The sequence below is a fragment of the Anguilla rostrata genome, chromosome 1 (assembly GCF_018555375.3).
Source record: "Anguilla rostrata isolate EN2019 chromosome 1, ASM1855537v3, whole genome shotgun sequence".
Classification (NCBI taxonomy): domain Eukaryota; kingdom Metazoa; phylum Chordata; class Actinopteri; order Anguilliformes; family Anguillidae; genus Anguilla; species Anguilla rostrata.
The window spans coordinates 12,565,363-12,586,571 of NC_057933.1; the positions used below are offsets into that span (position 1 = coordinate 12,565,363).

At 46.6% G+C, this 21,209-nt stretch overlaps 1 protein-coding gene across 2 annotated transcripts in view; it reads left to right on the top strand.

Annotated features, from left to right (window-relative positions):
• Nucleotides 1-21,209, top strand: part of adck1 (aarF domain containing kinase 1) — a 137,740-nt gene that overhangs the window by 111,488 nt on the left and 5,043 nt on the right. For both annotated transcript variants that reach the window (XM_064322498.1, XM_064322507.1), the window contains one exon: nt 18,616-18,809. In XM_064322498.1, coding sequence (XP_064178568.1) covers nt 18,616-18,809 — 194 coding nt within the window. The remainder of the gene's footprint in view (nt 1-18,615; nt 18,810-21,209) is intronic.

The window sequence follows — 21,209 nt, forward strand, 5'->3', positions numbered from 1 at the left end:
TAACAGTTAGCATTTTGCTTAGTAAGTACATAGATACTAATCTTACTGCCCATCTCAAGCCAGGCAGGTCTTCCTAATGGCAGCTATAAACCATGGGATCATTCACTTATTAGAATAGTTTCTGTACCATGCTGCCCTCTGTATTTCTGCATGGCAGAACTCAGGAAGTCTGGGGTCCAATGGCCAGCAGGCTAGGGGTTCAATTATAGCCAGCAAGTTAGGGGCGCAACTGTACAGTGCGTTTGAGTCATCTGCAGACAGTTCAATGTTTCTGGAGACCAGGCTCAGTATCCATAAAGCATGTGAGATCAGGCCGGCTGAACTCGGATCAGGTTTCCCTTGTACACATCCCAGCCCCTTATGAGCTAAAGGGTGAAACGGATCCTACAGCAGCTCTCCAAACCTGAGATTCTTTATGAATACAGGCCCAGGTTTACAGACTCTCACTCTGTCATTGCCTCCCCTTGCCTGCTTGATTCAGCGCTGCAGCCCTGTCCACGTCAAGTGGCCTGCAGTAAGGCTTTGTTCACCAGGTAAGGCATTTAATCATGATAATGACAGGCCCGAGCTTTAAAAGGTTTGACAGATTTGGGATTTGATAGACACAGTCACCCGTGAAGCCGCTCGCAATTATTACTAATGCTTTTGCCATCACCTTCAAAATGACCTTGTCTGTTTGCTCTTCATTGGCAGAAGTACTCTGGATTTGCTGTATGCGCTGTACAGTGCTCCACAGTTTTCAAAGCTCTGAAAGTCATTTGCGGTACAGCTTTTAGCTGGAAACAGTGCCATGAAAAAGTATTTGCCCTCTACTTGATTTACTCTATTATTGCATATTTGTCACACTGAATGGTTTCAGATCTTTAAACGAAAAGCAATATTAAACAAAAGGAAACTGAGTAAACACAAAATGCATTTTGTAATTTGTTATTTTATTTATTCAATGAAAAAAGTTATCAAGCACCCATATTACCCATGTGAGCCTTGAGGTACTGTAGCTCATCCATCTGCTCTGTTCTGTATGGTGGTAATGTCAGAGCAGTCTTTAAAGCAAATGGGGGTTTTAATAGTGCCTCCAATATGAGAATATCAAATAGATGTGGGGATACCAAAACCATTACGTGTTCACTTAGAATATTTACATACTGCATAATCAATTAGATTTGTCATTTTAATAAAGTCTGGGGTGTGCATAAGGATGTTATGATTTCCCCGAGACCAGGGTTATCTCAGGTTTCTGTGTTCATTCCAGTGGAGAAGTGCATGAAGCCATCAGTAGTTAGATCAAATGGTCTTCCACTTGCATTCTCTCCTGTTCGGCTGCTTAAGATGCAAGATCAGACTCCCATGAGAAATGATAGGCAAGGAAGACGTGCAGATGGCAACCAGGTGATGCTGAAGAGATTAAGCACAACCACACATTGATGTGATGTGGATGCGTCCCTTATCCAAGTACCCATAATTACTGTGGCCTTTGCTTGCTGATGTGAACCTTTCTCAAGCATGCTGTAGCAAATGCTTCCTCATGGAATGAGTGAAGTCATGTTTTAACTGAACATGCAGCAGATCCACTTAAATGTTTAATTTCTAGGGAACCTGAATAAAGGCTGTCATTTTTTTATGGCTTTCATTTTTTATTAAAGTGAGCCTACGTTCATCTTCAGTGATTACTTCTGTAAAAATCTGAATTTTAATGTTTCATACTGTGCCTCATAGCTGAGTTGAAAATCTTGAAACCAAGAAACTGTCCAAATAGTGGAAAATTATTTAGCAATTATGTAGCAACTGTAAATGACATTCTCTGTCTGTACATCATGTGCAATGAATGGTGCTTGATTTATAGCTTACTGCAAGTTTTTCTGGGCCTACATGCAGTTCTTAAAAGCATGTCCAGATGGTTTTCCCAAACCATAGGAACTTTGTTAATTTTTGCAGAAATGCTGTAGTTTATGAACCCTGTTTCTGAAAGCAAGTTTAGTCCATCTTAATACTCCTCTGTCTTCTTCAAGAGCTCTGGCTGTGCAGGGATTTGTCGAGGCTCTTCATCGCAAGGCCATTAAATCTTTTTTAAATGATGATCCCTCAAACAATTAAGAGCACAGGCAACGTAGTGTAAACACATTTTAAGTACACATTTAAATAAAGAAAACCAGTCTTTGCATTCAAGATATCTTGATTACTAAATTTAAAACCAATTCCAAATTATTTTGTATTGAAAATGAATCAATTTCAGTTTAATCACCCAATGCAAACTTTAAGGTTATGCATTTGGTTTTCATCAGGTGTAAGTGATGGACAGAACTCTCCAATTCAGAGTAACTGCATTTTGTATGATGCTGTGAAGTGGTCCTTATGTTCTGCTGTAAAGAACCCTTAGCGTTGGTCCTTCCATAACTATAGCTTTCCATTAAGATTCATATCCATGTAGCATAAAGCTTTTGTATTAAAATATTCCATTTGTATGGTTTCAGAAATCAGCAAAGCACTGAAGGAAGCTTGTTCTCTTGCTTCAGAACAAGTGCGATGCACTTCACAATCCAGTTTTCAAGGCTGCACATTGATATTTAAAAACACTCACCTGCAAGTTGGTTAGAGGCATTTTCCTGAATGTTACAGTCTCTCATTCAAGTATGATAAGAAGTGCTTTAAAGGGTCTTTTAAGTTTTTTTGTGTTTAAAATCTAACTGATTGCTTTAAACTACATTTTGAATAGCAAAAGTTTTGTAACACTGAAATTTAGGGTCATACTTCATTTGTGAAATGTGGGGGCATTGATAGCATCCATGCTCAGACTACATCACCTCTCTTTGCTGAAAACACATGTAATACTAGGGTAGCATAAAAACAAATGGCAACAAAGATAATTGCAATATTTTGGCACTAAAAACCTTGTCTGCCATTTTGCTCCCTTTATAAAACAGCGCATGGTTAAATTGTGGAGCATTATGGCCCATGTAACATCCCCATATCCATTACGCACAGCATATCCAAATACCAGGCCCTCAATGTTTAGTGCTGTAAGCATGGGATCTTTCAAGGATCTCAATAAACACAGGCTATTAGTGGTGGTGGGGGTAAGGTGTACATGGCTTCAGCCCTGATTTCTCCACTCCAGACAGCCCAGAGCTCATCACCAGCACACGCTTTTCTCCATCAGCGTAATTAACTGCAGCTGTGTCGGAGGAAAGTGCGCAGGACAGGCCTTTTATCTCTCATTTCTGTCCATGTTGCTGCAAAGGGTGCTGGTAATGACCGTGCCTCTCTGCGAGAGAGTGAGGGTTTTTTTGACCATCTTTGTCTCTTATAACTCTGGGTGAGTCTGTTCTTCAGTGTTCAACTCTTTTAGGTCACGTTCACTGAGTGTCTGAGCTGGTTACAGGTCAGTAGAGTCAATAGTGCACATCCTTAGTTAAACTAATAGTGTCAAATGCTGATTGCTTTATGAATCATGTCAGCTACTGACTGACTGTTCATTGAATCTGAATTGAACTTTATTCATTAAAAAATGTACATAAACATTTGTATGGTCTTTTTATTTTTAATCTGAAACTGCCATCAGACCTCTTTAATTAGCAGTGCCTGTCTTATGAAGTGTACATACAGTAAGACACTATACTTTATGGCAGTGCATTTCAGGAGCTGCCAAAGTTAGTATAAAAAATACCTTCCTAAATGAATCCTCTACCCAGGATTTTGTCGGTATTTCCAGTGACATAACTGCTAAAGTTGCTCTGATATATTGCTGTGAATTCTAATAAATAGGTCTGAGTCAACTTTTAATGGAGATTTCGGTGTGAGCTATTTCTGTACCTGAATCATCACCATTCATTTTCACTGGGAGAATATTAGCTTGGGGTACAATGTGGCCATTACAATTCAGCGGAACATTTAAACGGTTCTAGTTAAGAGTCCAGTTTGTTTGTTTTACGTTCAAGGACAGAAAAGGCGGAACCATTAGCGCTGGCTCGAAATGAACGCAATTTACATTCATTATGGCGGGAAAGCTCTTCCCGCGTGGGCAAAACGCAACCTGCAGTCGCTAACTTCGCAAAAAGCGCGCACGAGAGAGTCGAGAGGGAGAGACGGACATCTGGGAAGAGGAAGATGATAGACGGAACGTTGACGAGAACACATCCACTCCGCTGCCAGGAAATCTGAGAAACACACATGAAATCGGCCTGTCACTCAGCGCCTCTTCACGGGCGCCAGAATGTCACATTTGTTTTGCTGCACAAAGCAGGGCTGTCTGTACGCTGGGCTCTCCATTGTGCAAACGGCTGTCGGTTCGTTTAATTCTCCAGCTATTGTGGTCGCACTGCTATATTTGGCAAGCATTCTTCTGTGGCGAGTGTAGTCCCTGGTTAAACAAAAAAAAAAAGGTAATCACCAGCAAATATAATCCGACATTAAGTTGACATTTTTTGCAGTAGCACCTGATACCGATGACTCATTTCCACTTTATTATAAGATACAATTTTCAATTTGGATCATTTCCTTTTTTCAGTTTTTTTTTTCTTTTTTGGTCTTGCCTCTTTAACATGTACTAGGAGATGCCTTTGCTTTTGTTTTGTTTTTTTTAAATCATGGTTTTTCTCTGTTATATGTTCTGCTTGTATTGTATTTTCTATTTGACATTGTGCCCTGTAGCAATTGTTCCCATTCATCTTCCATCTGAGCAGCCCACCTTTAATTCCCCCTCCAGCACTGAACACCTTTCCAATGTGAGCCAGCATGCTCTTTTCTTTCTGTTAATGTTTTACTCCAGGAAATGACACAGTGCTGGTGAAAACAGAGTCTGCACGAATATAGCAAGTCATATTTGAGGAATCATTGACCGTTCCTCTATACAGACTGCCCTCTTTAGTTCAAACCACAAATTTTAGATTGGGTTCAACTCTGCAGATTGAGATGGCCAGTACAAAATGGCAATTCTGTCATTTCCGTAGCAATTCTGTAGCATGGTAACCATTTATTTGTGGACTTTAAGTGAGATACATGATAGTTTTCTCTGAGAAATTGTATTTGTCTAAGGGAAAATACTTTTTTCCATTTTGAGAAACAGTATGTCATTACCTATATTGTTAATTTTATACAGCCTTCTTTTCTTATCTTTATCAAGGTTATGAATAATTCTGAAGTACGCTGTGTCTCTTCACAGCTGTGGGTTGAATTATTTTAGTGCATAATCCCGTCATCCCTCCATAGACGTGTATAATTCGGTATATTCATATTTAAATGTGGGGAAGTTCTGGTTAATGCTGCTCATGGTGTTGCCGTAACCATGTGGCTAAATGCGTAGTCACCTTGAGATAGCTCTCCACATGTAGACTGATGGATGTAGGCTCGTGTAGCTTGGTGGATGGGTAGCTAAACAGACGAATAGGAAAAAGCACCCTGTGATGCAGCCTGGAGGCTAGGCTTGAGTCATGCTAGCAGCCCCTCGGCGGTGGTATCGGGAAGCGGTGTGGAACAAGTGGAAGTTCACACTGCTGGAGAGGGACAGGGAACATTACACATTACATTACATTACATTACAGGCATTTGGCAGACGCTCTTATCCAGAGCGACGTACAACAAAGTGTATAACCATAACCAGGAACAAGTATGACGAAACCCCTAGAGAGAAGTACCGGTCCAAGTACAGGGAACAACCGCATAGTTCAACCTGGACCCTGGTGGTTAAACTGATTAACACTAACAACGAGAACGGCAACAACGCAATCTATGGAAAAATAAAAATAAATAAGAATACAAGTAGTCGTTAAGACTGGCGCATCAACTAAGTCACCTATTGAACAGCTGCCTAGTTACAACCCTAAGTTTAGTCATTTACAGGGGGGGAAGGGATGGGGAGAGGTGCAGCCTGAAGAGGTGGGTCTTCAGTCGTCGTTTGAAATGGGTCACAGTCTCAGCTGTTCTGACCTCCACAGGGAGGTCATTCCACCATCGTGGGGCCAGAACAGAGAGGAGACGTGTTCTGGAAGTGCAGGTGCGAAGAGGGGGAGGTGCTAGGCGTCCTGAGGTAGCAGAACGGAGGGATCTGGCTGGCATGTAGGGTTTGAATATCTTTTGAAGGTATGCTGGGCTGATCCCTTGACTGCCTGGTATGCTAGAACCAATGTTTTGAATTTGATGCGAGCTATAACAGGCAGCCAGTGGAGGGTAGTGAGCAGGGGAGTTACGTGGGAGTGTCTGGGGAGGTTGAAGACCAGACGAGCCGCAGCATTCTGAATGAGCTGCAGGGGTCTGGTGGCAGATGCCGGTAGTCCAGCCAGAAGAGAGTTGCAGTAGTCCAGGCGGGATAGAACCATTGCTTGGACCAGGAGCTGGGTTGAGTAGGTGGTGAGAAAGGGGCGGATTCTGCGGATGTTGTATAGGAAAAATCACAGTCAACACTTTATCCTGACTACAGCACCATCGTGTACGTACGTCTCCTTAATTCACGCTCATACATTCTGAAGATGAATCTCGAAAAGAGCTTCAGCGAGGCGGGTCTTGGTGCTCTTGGGTTTTTGAAATTTATCGCTGGGTATATGCACTTGACACTATCTGTCGAGGATCTGCTCTCGGTTCATTGTGGAAGACTGTAAACAGAAAGTCTGCGTTTCATCCCCCCCCCCCCAGAATTGTTCCTCGGCATGTTCATCTGATGAGTCCTGTGTGATTGTATTATTGCATCCTGGCTGAAGCTGAGACTTTATTTATGGGAAGAATTTAAGTGCGACAATTTGGGCGGTTGGACTTGCTGTGAGTTCCCTTTATTAAAACGTACAATATGATGGTAATATGTTTTCGAGTTGTGTGTGCTGCTAAAGAACAGAAACTTGGTGTAGTGACATGTTCTGTTACAGTGATGGGTTGCACCAACAAATAAGAATTGGGAGAAGGGTTAAGAAATGGAATGTATGATATCCTCATGATCTTATTTCCTTCATTTTAAGCTTTATGTGTTCTGAAATTGTTTTTACTTAGCCTGAGGCCTGTTTTCTGTTCTACAGCAAACCTGCAGTTCCTCAGTGTTACTTGCGTAGAGCAAGTGCCCTAATGCTAGAACTTGAATGTATCCCCATTCCTGTGGAATCTGATAGGCTGGATTGTGACAGGAAAGCTAGTTTGTCAGGTCCTGGGGGTCTGTTTTCCCCTGACTCTTCATTCTGCTGTTCCTCCACAGCTGCACGAAAGCTTCCCTTTTAAATTTATCTCGCCGAGTTTGATGGAGAAGAAAGAGAATGTTCTATTCAACAAACACCTTTCCCTCTGGAGATTCCTTTAAACTCCCAGTCATACTCTCATTGTTGGCGCCGCGTCTGTTATCTGAAATTGAGTTTATTCTGAAATGAAAAAGTAACTACTGAGCTTTGAACCAAAGAATACCAAGTGAAAATTAAGACCCTCCAGGCCTAGCGGTAATGAATGTGAAGACGTTCGAAGTTAACCCCTCCTGTCATAGCTATAGAATTTAGCCAATTTGGTTTCAGTGGAATAGTGATGTGATAGAAAAATGTATCTGTATCTGTATGTAACTCTGGAGTGCCATATTTCAGTCTTAGAAACCTGCCTGCAGTATTATGTTTAATGGCAGGCTAACTAAATGACATTTTTTTGGCTGTGGTTGATTTTTAAAAAGTTTATTCTCTTGTAAATAAATATTGAGGTGATGTGCAGTTTGGCATGGAACTGGTCAGAAAGCCTTGTATTGTCATGCTTCGCTTCCCCCATCGCTTTCACTGAGAGTAGCAGCTGGGAGACTGCTAATGTGATGAATTATAACTCAATTTTTACAGAGACCAAAATCCATCTAGCTTTTCTAATATTTTATTTAATTTCTACATGCAAGTACGTCCAACACTTGTTCTGACCTTTTCTGCAGTTTGCTCAGAGGCTGAGTCGTGTGGCTGCATGTATTCTACGCACTCACCCATTTTCTGATTACATATTTTCAACTATACTAAACCTGATATTGTACATTACTGTACATAGCACTAATGTAAATCATAGGACTGTGTGTCTATACCTTTTTGTCATACACTAGATATGTATTTGTTTTCTGTACTTTTTCCATTTCCCTCTGAATTAACCTCTCAATTAATGATATCTAATCTAATAAAAGCAGAAAAAATTATTTCCCTGGATGATGTAACAAATGATTTTTTGGGAGTAAGCTCAGAAGTTGCTCCCTAATCCCTTCTCAGTCTTTAAAATATATGGATTTTCTTTATGCTTTTTTGTCCAGTGTTTACAAGTTGATGCTGAAAGTGAAGAAGAATTCTTTCATATTTGAATATTTCTATTTTATAAATGAACTAAAATATTCATATTTGCATTCTCTAAAAAGTGTCAGTCTATTGTATAAATATGTGTTCATTTAATAACTCGTGAACATGCTGCAGCATCCACTGTTGCGTAACTGCTTAAACCTTTTTGTCCTTTTGGACAAACTGCATTCAAAAGCAAAAGGCATTTTATACAATGTAATGGTGTGGGGTTCCATTTATTAGTTGCATAATCATGTGCAGTGTAATCATATGTTGGCTTAAAACCTTTTGAATATTGTAGGGCTGTGATTGCAGGGCTGTGAATGTGTGTTTTTGTCAGAGCAGCGAGAGGCATAAATGGTGCTTTGGTACAAGAGGTGGGAGCACGTCCTCCATTTTGAGTATTTGGTGCCCAAAAGACAAATGAAAGCTAATAGGGCCTGCTGCCAGAGGGCTTGCCATGAGAGAATAGAGTGTAAGTGAATGTTGCTGCAGTAGCTGGGGATGATGCTTACATTTAGTCATTTTTACAGAAGAGTTTTTTTTTTTTTTTTTGTCGTGAGTGTGGCCACGACAAAAAGTACTCTCAAGAGTCCTTAAAAACTGAGAGGGGAACAATGGCCTACATTGACCCGAGCAAAACATAATTTATTACTGTCGTCTGCAAAATACCTTTAGTTTTGGATTCTTTTTTGTTGGGGGGAAAAAAGAAAAATGAATTCATTTTTGTCCATGTTTTTAAGACTTTATGAAACCTGTCACCTTTCTTCTGGGAACCTTGATTTATAAATACAACCCCAGAAAAAGATCAGGCTCATCAGGTGCATGGGAAATGGGAAAAAATGTCACCCCTCAGGAACTAATCATCTTTCCGGTCACACGGCTTTTGCGTAGATTATGAAAAGTAACAGGTGCGTTTCTCGGCTTGTTCCCTCGCGGGACGCCATGTTAGGGTCTGTCTGGCGACCGAGCAGTCAGGCCCATTTTCCACCGCCGTCGCGTGCCTCGGCTGACCGAAAATGACTGATGCCGGAGAGAGATCGAGGCGGAGCGGATTTCCTTATCGCCCTCGCTGAAGGCGTCGCCGTGTTTGGGCCTATTAGAGACGCGACGCTTGTTAACGTGCCAGACGACTCTGCCGCGCAGCCGTAGCGGAGTGGCGAAAGGTGCGGAGGGGCGTTTCGCCTTTGGTGCCGCAGAACCGCACTTTATCTCCACGCGGTGGGGTTCAGCGGCAGGGTTGGGGAGGCGTGAAGACCAGTCGTCCGTTTGGAAATGGGAATGCGCTGGTGTCCTTCAGCGGGTTTGAGAGCGGGCTGCCGGGTGTTGTTAGCGCATGTGATTGGCCGGGTATCCGCCCAATCTGGGAAGTGCTCTCATTCCGTGTACTTGGTGCAGTGAAGGACTCCGTCTTTGATATAGAATGCCTGCGCGCTCAGTTGATTTATTTTTGTGTCATGTGATGATATTAAATGTATAAAAATAGGTCCAAGCCACAGAGGGGTGCATTATATAAGAAAAGCGCAATTGTTGATTTCATTTCAAAGAACATTTTTATGACCCTCTTTGGATCTTTGCTACAAAATGTGCCGTTTGTTGGTCATTGAATTTAAAGGATAGTGCTGTCTCTCTGATAAAAGACAGGATCTCTGCTTTCGTCCACACGTTCCTGCGGCTAGCCGCTAGCTATTGAACGAATCTGGGTGCCCAGTTCCTTTCCAAGTCACAGAGTTTATTTTTCCAGTGTTGGCCCAAGGTTTCTTTCTCATTCAACAGGAATGTTATTCCAGCGCGGTCGTGTTTGTTGAATCCCCTATAGCCACGGCCAGCTGTTCCCTCCTCTCCTTCATAACCCGAGACCGGCCAGCCCAGTGAGGCTGCGAGACCACAGAGCCGTCACTGTGAATTATAAGAGAGATAGCGGGGAGGAAGCATGGGCCCCCTCCTTTATAATTGGGTTTGTTTTTGTCCCGGGGGGGAGATTATTTTAGGTCATGTGCTGGAGTGTCCATGCTGATCAGCGCCATGTTTTTAATGGCCCCCTAGAGGTGGCAGTGCAGGGAGAGGGGAGAGCTTTTCGAAAGACGGGAGCTTCTCTTGGAATATATCGAGTTTGTTTGTAGAAAAAAGCAAGCAGCACACCTGATGGATATTCTTGCCAGCGAAGATGCTCTGTGCATCCAGATATATCAGATCTCCATATTCTTCCGATCAGTCACTGCCATTGTTGAAGCTCGCTGTTCTGATTTGCTGGTCCATCATGAATTTTCATGAAGGGGCATGGCTGAAGACTGAACATCCATACCTGTCGTAGCAACGCAGATGGCGACCGACCCTCCTGTTTCCAACCGGAATCTCTAAGTAAAGTTCACGGTAGAAATTTTCACTGCAGCAAAATATCTGGTTGGTATGTAGAATATCTCCATCGACACCCATCTTGTGATTTGATCGGTGCTCACAAATGGTGGAGAGGAACAGCCGTCTCAGCCTGACTGGACGATTCTTGTTCTGTCCCCTCAAACTGCTGAAGTGTGAAGTTTTTGCAGTTTTGCAGAATACACTTTCAGCTAAAACGGAGAACTTAAGCGTGGCTGTTTTTCAGTTGCTCCTGTTTACTTGGGAGTTGGCAACAGAAAGCTCTTGTGTTGGTACAGCTTAGTGTCAGAGGGCCAGTCTGAAAATAGTCATTTTTCCTGCGGGTTAATACAGGCTTGCAGTAAGCAGTTAAATCAATTTCTGATGTGTAAAGAATTAAGTAGTTTCTGCCCTAACCTCTCTCGTAAAAATAGCTCATGTACCCCTATTGCTTGCCACGCTCGCGAAAACAGCTGACATAATGTATTCAAAAAACATTACAACAAAAATTAAATGTCAAAACAGCAGTTACTTACCGGAGCGACACAGAGGACTAAACATGGTTTCATGGTCTTTACAAAGTGGATACACTGTTTACAGTAGCACAGTGTGGATGCACAGGAGAAGAGGGGAAAATTGGATCGTCTGTCATATCGTATGCTTAGCAGCAGAAGGCTGATCTCGACTCTCATGGCTTATAAACGCAGCGCTGTAGCTACTTTTCATTTAACTTTCATTTCCCTCATCCATTTAAAATGTGTGTATTACCAGAATTTTTGCAATACTTGTGTACTGTACTTTGTAGAAAAGGCACTGTGATTTTGCCAGTAAGATCTGTTTAGTTTATTTTTATTTAACCATTCAGGTCAATTAAGAACAAATTCTTATTTCCATTGGTGGCCTAGCAAACATTTGTAGGCCGGTAACTTCTGGAATACAATGCATAAATTATCATTCATCCTGAAATGATTAGCAGAAACATCATTTTTATTCATTAGTATTATTGTTTATATTAAATGGTTTTTTAAATTCAGTTTAATCTCAGAATTGGTATTATGCTAAATGAGCACATACCAGTGTTCTGACAGATGGAGGTAATGGATAGCAAAGCCATGGTTGCAGACCGCAGAACATGGATAGCTCTTCACATGACTGGTTGCTTCAGGGAGAGAGTGGCTCAAAGCACTCCAGGTGGCCGTTGTTATCGGTGTAATGGCTCCAGCATGTATGCTTTTTTATGATTTTGCAAGTTGCACAATTTGCATAGATTACCATTAGCATGTCGTCTCCCGTCTTGCTGTTGCTCACTTCTCTTTGCGGTAAACCTGGTGGTTTCGTTTGAAAAAATGGCTTGTTAATAAGGTAATACCAAATAACATTTGGCATCGACAAGATGCAGCGTAGATTTTGCTTATGCCTGCGTGTAATTTAGCCTCATGTTAGCTAGAAGTTGTGTAGTATTGACTTGTCAATTTGTTCAGTTTCAGTATTTCGTCAGAATTTTGTCTTCTCTCACTGAATTCCCCAACAAGATGCTTTCTAATTGCTGGAAAGAAGTGCATTAATTCTCAACTTCTATGTAACTTTCATAATATGGACATTTTAAGGAGTGCAGAATACAGAGTTTTATCTGTTATCTGAAGTATTTTCATCTTAAACAGAAGTCTGTGTATTACATAAAGAGGCGTTTCATTAAAGGACAAAGCGTGGATGTGTCCTTATGAGTCAAAGATATGCGATGGCAGCTAATTAGCATGGGGATTTCCATTCGTAATGAACACAAACTTGAGTCAGAAATAATTCTGCATTTTCTGTGTTCCTGATGCCAGACCTCAATGGTCATCCACCTACCACAGCATCTGTCTTCCTTTCAGTTAAAAACGCCATGAGACAGGCATGGAGTGCTGCAGTGTGTCGCCGCTGGCAGGTTGCTAAGTAAGCCTCGACTCTGACGTGATGAGGACGGCGCGTTAGCGTGCGACACCCTGGTGTGGAAGCGAATGTGTCGGTAATCCCTGCCGCGGCGTTATCCTCACCTACGTCCCGCTCCCCGCGGGGGTTAAACCGCCACCAAAAATAGTCAAAGGAAATACGTGTACGGCTGCGATAATGGGTGCGTTTGTGTCACGCGTTCCCGCCCGTTTCGTTTGATAGCGACAGACCCCGTTTCTGTTTAAAGAATCCCCTCGGCCCCTTCCCTTTCGCTCGACAGCCGTACGTACGCCTGGGCCTGACCGGCCCCACGAATCAGCGTATGGCTATCGGATGGTTTGGTTATGGTTATACACTTTGTTGTACGTCGCTCTGGATAAGAGCGTCTGCCAAATGCCTGTAATGTAATGTAATGGATGTGCGGCGAGGCGTTCCCCTGCAGCGCCAGGTCCCAGGCGCATCTCCCTCCTGCCGCGCGTCCTTCACGGGACCTCTCTCGCCCAGGACGCTGATAAATCCCGGGCCCGACCGCGGCGACCTATTTCCTACACCTGTGACGCACCGCGAGCATCGCAATGAGGTCAGCCGCTGGGATGTGATCTGCTGTTGCTGCGCGACGGCAATAAGGAACGCTCCCGCAGGAGCGCGTCACCGCGACGATGACAGGGCGCCCCTTCTCGAGTCCCACGAGTCACTTTCAGCGCTTTCTGGAGAACTTACTTGATTGGCCTCTTTCCTTGGATCTCAACGTTTCCATTCGCCTCTGGAGAGCAGGGGGGTCTTCATCAGTACACAACAGGGCACTAGAATGTTGGTCAGGTGTTAATGCTCTTGACTGTGTGATTCCAGTGGGTAAGGCTCATCTGCCCAGTGACGCATTTGTAAAATCGTGCTTCCCATCAGAGGTTTTGGTTCTGGGAGAGAGGCATGCTGACGCATCTCATGGTCATCACCAACAGGCAGCGCACGTCATGCTAATCGGGGGCTAGCGCAGCTTCTTCTTCCTCTAAAGGAGGGTCCTCTCAGGTCAGCTCTTAATTCGTCATTCTGCTGAAAGGCACGAGCGTTTAGTTTCCTGCGGCTTCTCCCCCCCCCCCCTCCCCCCAGGCCGTGACGTTCGCCGCGCCGCTCGTGAATCACACACCTGGCGGGGCGCTCCCTTTAACCAAACAGCCGGCTGCATCCGGCGCTCCAGAAGGACGGTAATTCTCCGTGGAGTCGGAGGGTAATTTTCCGCCGGTCACCGCGGCCTCCTGAAGAGCGGCGTGCCTTTGAAGTGGGGCCGGGCCTGGGGGCGGAGGTGGGACATCAAAGGAAAAGCGGGGCAGGTGGGCCGCCGAGGCGCCGCGCGTCGAACGCCACGGAGAACCGAAACCCGGCGTAATTGGGGCCGGCCCACGCGGGGTCCCTTTCACTCACGCAAACCTGTGACATTTACCGTCAATCATTTTCCCGAAAAGCAAACCGCCGCGGTTTTTTTGTTTCTGACTGCCGAGCGCGGGCCCGTAATGTATGGCTAAACAAATGGTCGTGGCAAAGAACAACTTCATGCAAATCAGAGGAATTATGTTGAAGGTGCGCGCCGTATTTCTTCCGCCGCAAACAGATTCCCATTTCGACGAGCGTGAGCTCGCCATTTATTTCTGGAGACGCTGAACTAACATTGTTATATAAATCTGCAGATGAAGAGATGTGGTACTGTACATCAGAGAGCCCATAATCTCAGTGTGGTTCAGGGCGATGGAACAGGCCCATATCTCAAGCAAATGGCCTGGAGGAAAATGGGCAGTGCACTGCCAAGCAGATAACGCATTAGACCGGGGGACACTCACTTCTTAAAGAGAAAGTGCAGGAATCGATGGAACAGACACTTTTGAATTGCTCTCATTTTTGGTGGATTGTATGGATTACCAGCATGAGTAGACGTGAAAAGACCATGAGGGGAGAATGCTTGGGGGGCAGGGGGTGGTTTGATGCAGTATTACAGGATGTGGGCCTGGGTCTTTGTCAAAGAATCAGATTTTTTTTCCATTGAATCAGAACATCTTTTTTTTTTTTGCTACTAAAACCCAATAAGACCCCACAAAAGAGCTCCAGAACTTGAATCACATGGAATAACTCAAATTTATTTTGCACCTAAATTCTCTTCCTCCAACGAGTTTTGAAATGGAGGTTTAGAGTTAAGTTGGAATAAACAGTTTTTGCAGTTTTCCCAGTGGCCGAGATACAGGACAGCAATTTACATTTATAAAATTGTCATTCAAGGGCTGCAGAAATCATTTTGTGGCTGCTGTCCTTGTCCGGCCAAAGGTTTGGCCACTTTCCCTTCCTTCAGCGATTTAATAATGACTGAAATGTGCGGTGCGGTTCGAACTGGAGATGAAGACGGGAGATGACTTGCATTTTGCTAATCAATTGTAATGTTAAAGCAGTAATTCAGGGGAATTAGACATCACCCCTGATTCGTGGGCCTCCGCTGCCTTTCAGATTTCCCTTATCTTATCGGCACTGATCTTCATTGGGAAATGTAATTTCCTGAATGCGGATGACTTCTGCTCTAAAGCACAGTGACTTCGTTATTCTCGTCTGCTGGGGAGATCAATGCAGTCTGACTGTATGAATACATTTATCCCCTGCGTTTTGGCTGCAGGGGATTCTGTATGAAAATCTTGCATGTGGCCTCGTTGTGTGGTTTTCTCCTAGTTTTTTTTTTTTTTTTTTTACCCTCTCTCTTGCGAGGTACTGTCAGTATGAATTTTTCCCATGATTCTAGTGACACGTGCGTTGTGTGTGCGTGTGTGTGTGTGTGTGTGTACGTGTGTGTGTACCTGTGCGTGTGTGTGTGTGTCAGGGGCACATCTGGCCCTGTCCCACACCGCACCTGCCTGTGCGGTTCAACGGCTCGCTGCTCCCCAATCCTCAGAGACCTCCTGGCTCCCCCCCCCCAGACAGATTAACCCCGGAGCTGCTGGGGGCAGCAGACCCTTCCTGGCAGGTCCACGCCCAGCCAATCCTGGGATGCTGCCCAGACAGGTTCATTTATCGGGTCATTTCCAATCCCACGCTAAATAAAGAGAATTAAACTCAGAATGTAAGCCCAATAAAATGGCGTCTGCGTCCACATTGGTTGTCGGGGTGGGCTGGACATGCGGGCGATGGCTGTGTCCCGTGTGATATCCGCCTTGTGTCGTTTTTAGCCCTGCCTTTGCCGTGGAACACGCACGTAGGTCACCACAGTGGGAGAGCACCGGCCCACTTTCTCCTGTGGAATTCCGAAGGGGGTCGTATGCCCCCGGGCCCCTCCCCCTTCCCCTTTCTCTAAGGATGTCATAGGATGACCTCCCAGGTTTCCAGGCAACATTCCAGCTCACACTCCAGTGCTTCTCTCCCCAGATGCTGAGATGGTGCCCGTGGCGCTGAGGCTGTCCGCAGAAAGCGCCAGTAGTAAATGCAGTTCCCGTTCCCATCCTCTCCCCTGTCAGCCATTTTTGTTTTTCCTACCCTTCCTTTATGAACTGGTCATCCCCCAGTCAACAGAAAAAGGCACATGGGGTTAACTGTCAGTATGCCCCCCCCAATCCAAAACCCCATTGTATGGAGTCCTTCTCTGCCCCCCCCCCCGACCCCCCCAGGCAGTAGCTCGGTGCTGCACTCTGTCAGCCTTGGTGATCGTCGCCTGCCAGCGCCCCCGACTGGTGCTGTCCTCCAAGGCCGTGGGGCAGAGGGTTTCAGCATGACTGCCCCCTCCCACACACGCACGCACGTACGCGCTCCCTTCCCCCTCCCCCCCGTCCCAGGCGTGTGAGTCAGCGCGTGGAGCCGCCTGGATCCCGGCCCGAAACCACCTGTCGCCCCCGCCGGGCATCTGGCACTGGCCGCCAGCTGGAACCTCGCGGGGGACGCGGGGGAAACCGTCCCGCCGCACGGAGGTGCTCCTTTTCTTACAAACCCTCCTCTGACCCTAACGAGCGAGCGCCTTCTGACGGCATCACCACTGACTGCGTCGTGCTCTTATAAGCGTATATACCAACAGCCTTTTGCGTGCGAGCCTATCCGGCGTGTAAATCCACATGTTTTATTTGAAAGGGAGCGCAGACCCGAGGCAGCCACAGGCAAGCTGAAGTGGTTTCAGATGCAGGTCTGTCGGGCCGGCTCTCCAGTCTGCCTCTGAGCCGCTCTGGCTCTTATTGCGCTGCATTATTTACGCTCCGAGCCGGCACGCTCGCCCACAGCGGAACGCCACGCTTACGCTTGTCTGCGTTCTGGGGAACGACCGCGGGATTCCTCCGCCGGTTTGCAGGGATTCTGGGACGGCGCCTCGTTCGTGGGACCGGCGCCCGTGCCCTCACTATCAATATCAGGAGCTGTGACCTTTGTGCTCGGTCTGGTGTTCTTTCATTTCTGTGCTGCACACCCTGCCCATGTGAGTCTGTGAAGCAGGCCTCCACTCCCTGCCATCTCCCCCCAGCCATTAGGACCCCTGCTTATGCACATGTGCACACGGGCGGCTGTGCTTTTGCCTGTACAAAAATGCATTACCCTGGGCTCAGTAGTAACAGGCGTCTCCACCGTTGTTCCAAGTCGATGTTACTCCCAGGGAACCAAAGGCGATGTCATCACCCCCCACCCCGCACATAGTGCGGCGGCGTAAAGGATGGACGGAGCGCGGATTAAACGCGTGTCCCGCGCTGCTTATCTGTGTGGCGCGCTGACAGATTTAAATAGCCGTTTGTTAATACGGCCTGATGTAGCGCGCTCGCTCGCGGGGGCCGGGCACTAAATCAGCCGCCCGGGTGATCCCTCAACGCCGCGGCCGCGCTGAGAAACGGGCGCTCGATCGCCCGCAGTCCCGGCCTCCGGGCTGCCGTCGCTCAAGTGGCAAAGCCAAACGGCTAATCTGCCCACTGGCTGCCGCAAGCTCTTAGTTTCTCCGTTTCCTGGTAAATAAGCCACTAGGAGTCCTCCCTGTTTAAAATTCTCCAGTCTGGACGTTGCAGGAGAAACTGTAACGGTGGGAATAAATGGGAAGATGTATTTATGAAGAGGGATGGCTGGTACTGTATGCTATTAAAATGCCGTTTCTTGAAGAAAAGGGAACAGTAGTAACTCAGGCTGTTGACAGACGCTAGACAGTACGGGCATATGTTCCTGTGCATTTTAAATGCAGTATGACAGAACAGGTCCAGCCAGGAGAATTATGCCTTTGCCTGAATCTGAGAGAGTCCGCAATGCTGGGACATGTAATCCAACGGAAAGAGAATCGGAATTTGCTCAACTTTGAATAACGTCTTCATTTCATAGGCGGAAACACAAAAAAGGAAATGTTCTCACCCAAACACCGGGTTTCCGTTTCACGCGCAAGCGGACACTTTTCTTTTTTTTGTGGCCCTTTCATATTTTTTCTCACCTTTGGCAGGCGGAGGTCTCCTGGGAGAGTTGGGGTGTGCCTGTCTTTTTTGGCACCAGGCGCTGGTGCGGAGTCGAGTGTCTCTCAGTGAACACACGCGTGGAGACGCTGTAACTACATCACTCTCTCAGCTGGCCTCTGTCACTCTACCTCCTAGGAGGTGGCCAGGAGAAGCCCTGACCACATTAGCCAGGGTGTCTCGCTCTGTGATGTGATTCATGAGGTTAGGGCTACTCTTTCTCCAGCTGAAAGAGCCCTTTGGACAGAGCTACTCTCTCAGCATCTCACTCATTTCATTGCACCCATTGTCTCTATTGTTTCAGCAGGTTAAGGCTGAAAGACTCTAAATGCACCTTCCACAAGTTCTGTATTATCTATTCTGTAGCTTTAAATATGGAAGTGTCTTCTACAGAGTCAAAAATTAGCTTGTGCGTACGTGCGGACTGTACGTGTGTATGAATGTGTGTGGGGAAATTGGGAATGCAATCTGATTCCTGTGTGTGCGCATGTGTACTGCGCACACACGTGTATGCATGCATATGTCTGAGTCTGCATATGTACTGTATGTGCACATCTGTGCACTCACATGTGGGTTGGTTGTTTTTAGTGTGTAGAACAGCTGGGAGGTTGGTCTGACCTGTTCCCCTAAATGTGTCCTGTGCGCAGGACGTGGAGATCCGGACGAACGCCGCCCACTATCTACCTCAGATCAGCGACCTGCTGAACAGGGTCCCCCGGCAGATGCTGCTCCTGCTGAAGACCAACGACCTCCTGCGGGGCATCGAGACCACCCTGCGCACCCGGGCCAGCGCCAGCTCCTTCATCAACATGTCGCGCTGCTGCGTGCGCGCCGTGGCCAGGCAAGTCCTCCAGCTTCCCAGCTGCCCCAGCGCGGCCGGCGCGGGCTGTTCTCTCGCTCTCCAGTTCACCCTGCTATTTAAGCAAAAATTGAATTGTCTGTCACCCCTTTGCTGTCGGCTTGAGGTTACAGAAGGATTATCGTCCCGTTTGGGGTCTGGGTAGTCTGGGGCCTAGTTTTGTTTTTTCCTCAGGTAGCACTTTGAACGAAGGCTGCTTTACCTTCACGCTTGTTTTTCTCAGAAGCTCTGAGTCTGGTCACCTGCTTCCTTGCTTCTCCCTCCCCATCGGTGGACTGTTTCATGTAAAAAAATAAAATAAAAATCACTCTCGCAAAATAAAACCGCCAAATATAGAAAATCTCAGCTGGGGTCCGAAGTTGTGATCACATGGATTTTTCAGACATGGAACAATTTGCTCTGATTGCAGTTCCATCCCCGGTTCTACTTATAGCGCCTCTTTGCCGCTCTCCTGCTGGAGGGCGAGAGAAGAGCAAGGACGAGAGCGGGCGCGGAACATTAAATACGTTTCTCCCAGGATTATCGTAGCCTCTGCTTCTGCGACCGGCATCCGTGTTAATCTCTAACCGGAGCTCTGTCCCACTGTGTCTGTTCGCCACTCTCAGGCCTGCGTCAGCCACTCTCATATCTGCGCTGAGAGTCCCTGCTGGCCCCCGCGGTGTGAACTTGAAATCCGTACCCTGTTCAAGGCCAGTCTGGGACGCTCGGCGCGGCTCCACATTCGCCGTGTGCCGTCTTCTCGCGTGCGTGTGATTTCGAGCGGTTGGCACAGCTGGTATTGACAGCAATTCCTCCAGCGTGGAAATATCTGTCGTGTCTGCAAATATCCGCGCGCAGCCCCGTCCACCTCCCTGCCCCTGTGTGCAATTGGGCGGGTGAATTCCATGATTATATTGTACATCTGACGGCAGTCTGCAGTGATCATATTGATTCATTCTTGCCATTTTAATGAAGCACTCCATGATTGTCTCAGAAAAATCATTACAGCCTAAATGTGTGTGCGCGCGTGCCTCTGTGTGTGTGTGTGTGTGTGTGTGTGTGTGCGTGCGTTCGTGAGCCCGCGTGTGTGTTTGGAGCGGCAGGGCGGAGGCCTGTGTCTGCTCGTGAAGGCTGTCGGCGACGCGCTGTGGAAAGTAGACGCATCGAGACATGAAACGCGATGTCGTCCGCACCAGCGCTTCTTCGTTACGCCCAATGGCAGGCGAGCACGCAACGCAGATCAAAAAGCCATTACCAGGCGCGGAGCTGAGGCGCGCCGAGGTTGACACGCAGCTCCGAGCGGGTTTCGGGGGCGGCGGATGGATGGATGGAGTTGGCTGACTTTCCTCTTTCCTGCCGTTCCCTGCCCTCCTCGGCTTGCGTTTGACGCCCCGCCCTTGCCGGTTTTGCGTGACGTCTGTGAACGTTTTTCAGGAATTGGTGCCACCCGAACATTTATTTAGAATTAGGTGAATTCACTTCTTAGTCCAAAGTCATCGCGGTGCTCTTGTCTCGAGAAAAACTCGAAAAGCTTTCATGCCTGCTTTAATGGATATGGCTCTGTGGGAAAAAAAAATTCTCTCTCCCTCTCCATCACTCTCTCGCTCTCTGAGTTTCGATGCTTTTTACCCAAAACACCTACACGAGGCTGATCTTTAAAGTGAGCGTTTTAATGCTTATTTCCCCCCCCCCTTCGTACTTTCAAAATATTGAATAGCGGTAAATCTCTCTAATAGTTTTCTCACTCTCTCTCCAGCCGGGCCTTTTAAGTGTGCCGGTTTTCGTCCTCACCTCTCACTTATGAGCCCTCGCTTTGATGCTTAAAAGGCCTTTTTGCAGCATAATGGCTTTTTTTCAATGGGCTCTCAGCGCTGTGGACAGGCCTGGTTAAACCGGCCCCACATAATGAGGTTACTGCTCGCTCTCTGGGTGTTGCCGGCAGAGTAAGCAGGAGCGCATTAATGCATCCTGGCACGGGGACCGCCTCGCTGTCGACCCTGTCTTCGCAAATATGTACAAATGTGGCACCGAGTTTAAGGAGCAGCACAGTGCCAAACACAGGGTTTTAACCTGTGTTTGACTGAGCTGCAGACCCCACTGCTGCTAATCACTGGACAGGGGAAGGTGGTAATATCCCTGTGTATGGCCTGTGCCTGCTGGGTGCATTATCCTCAATGTCAGGTACAATCGTTCATTCCTTATTCTATTTCCATTTCCTTTCAGTGAACCAGCGAGCTCCTCACGTTGTGGGGCAAGCAGCAAACAGCAGAGCTTGCTGAGGGTTGTCACTGTGTGGTGAAGATAAAGTGCGCTGCACTGTGGTCTGGTGTCTCCAGTGAGAAGATGAAACTTCGCCTTGCCCCACGCCCAGCATCTCCACGCTGTTCAGACCCTTCCTTTTCT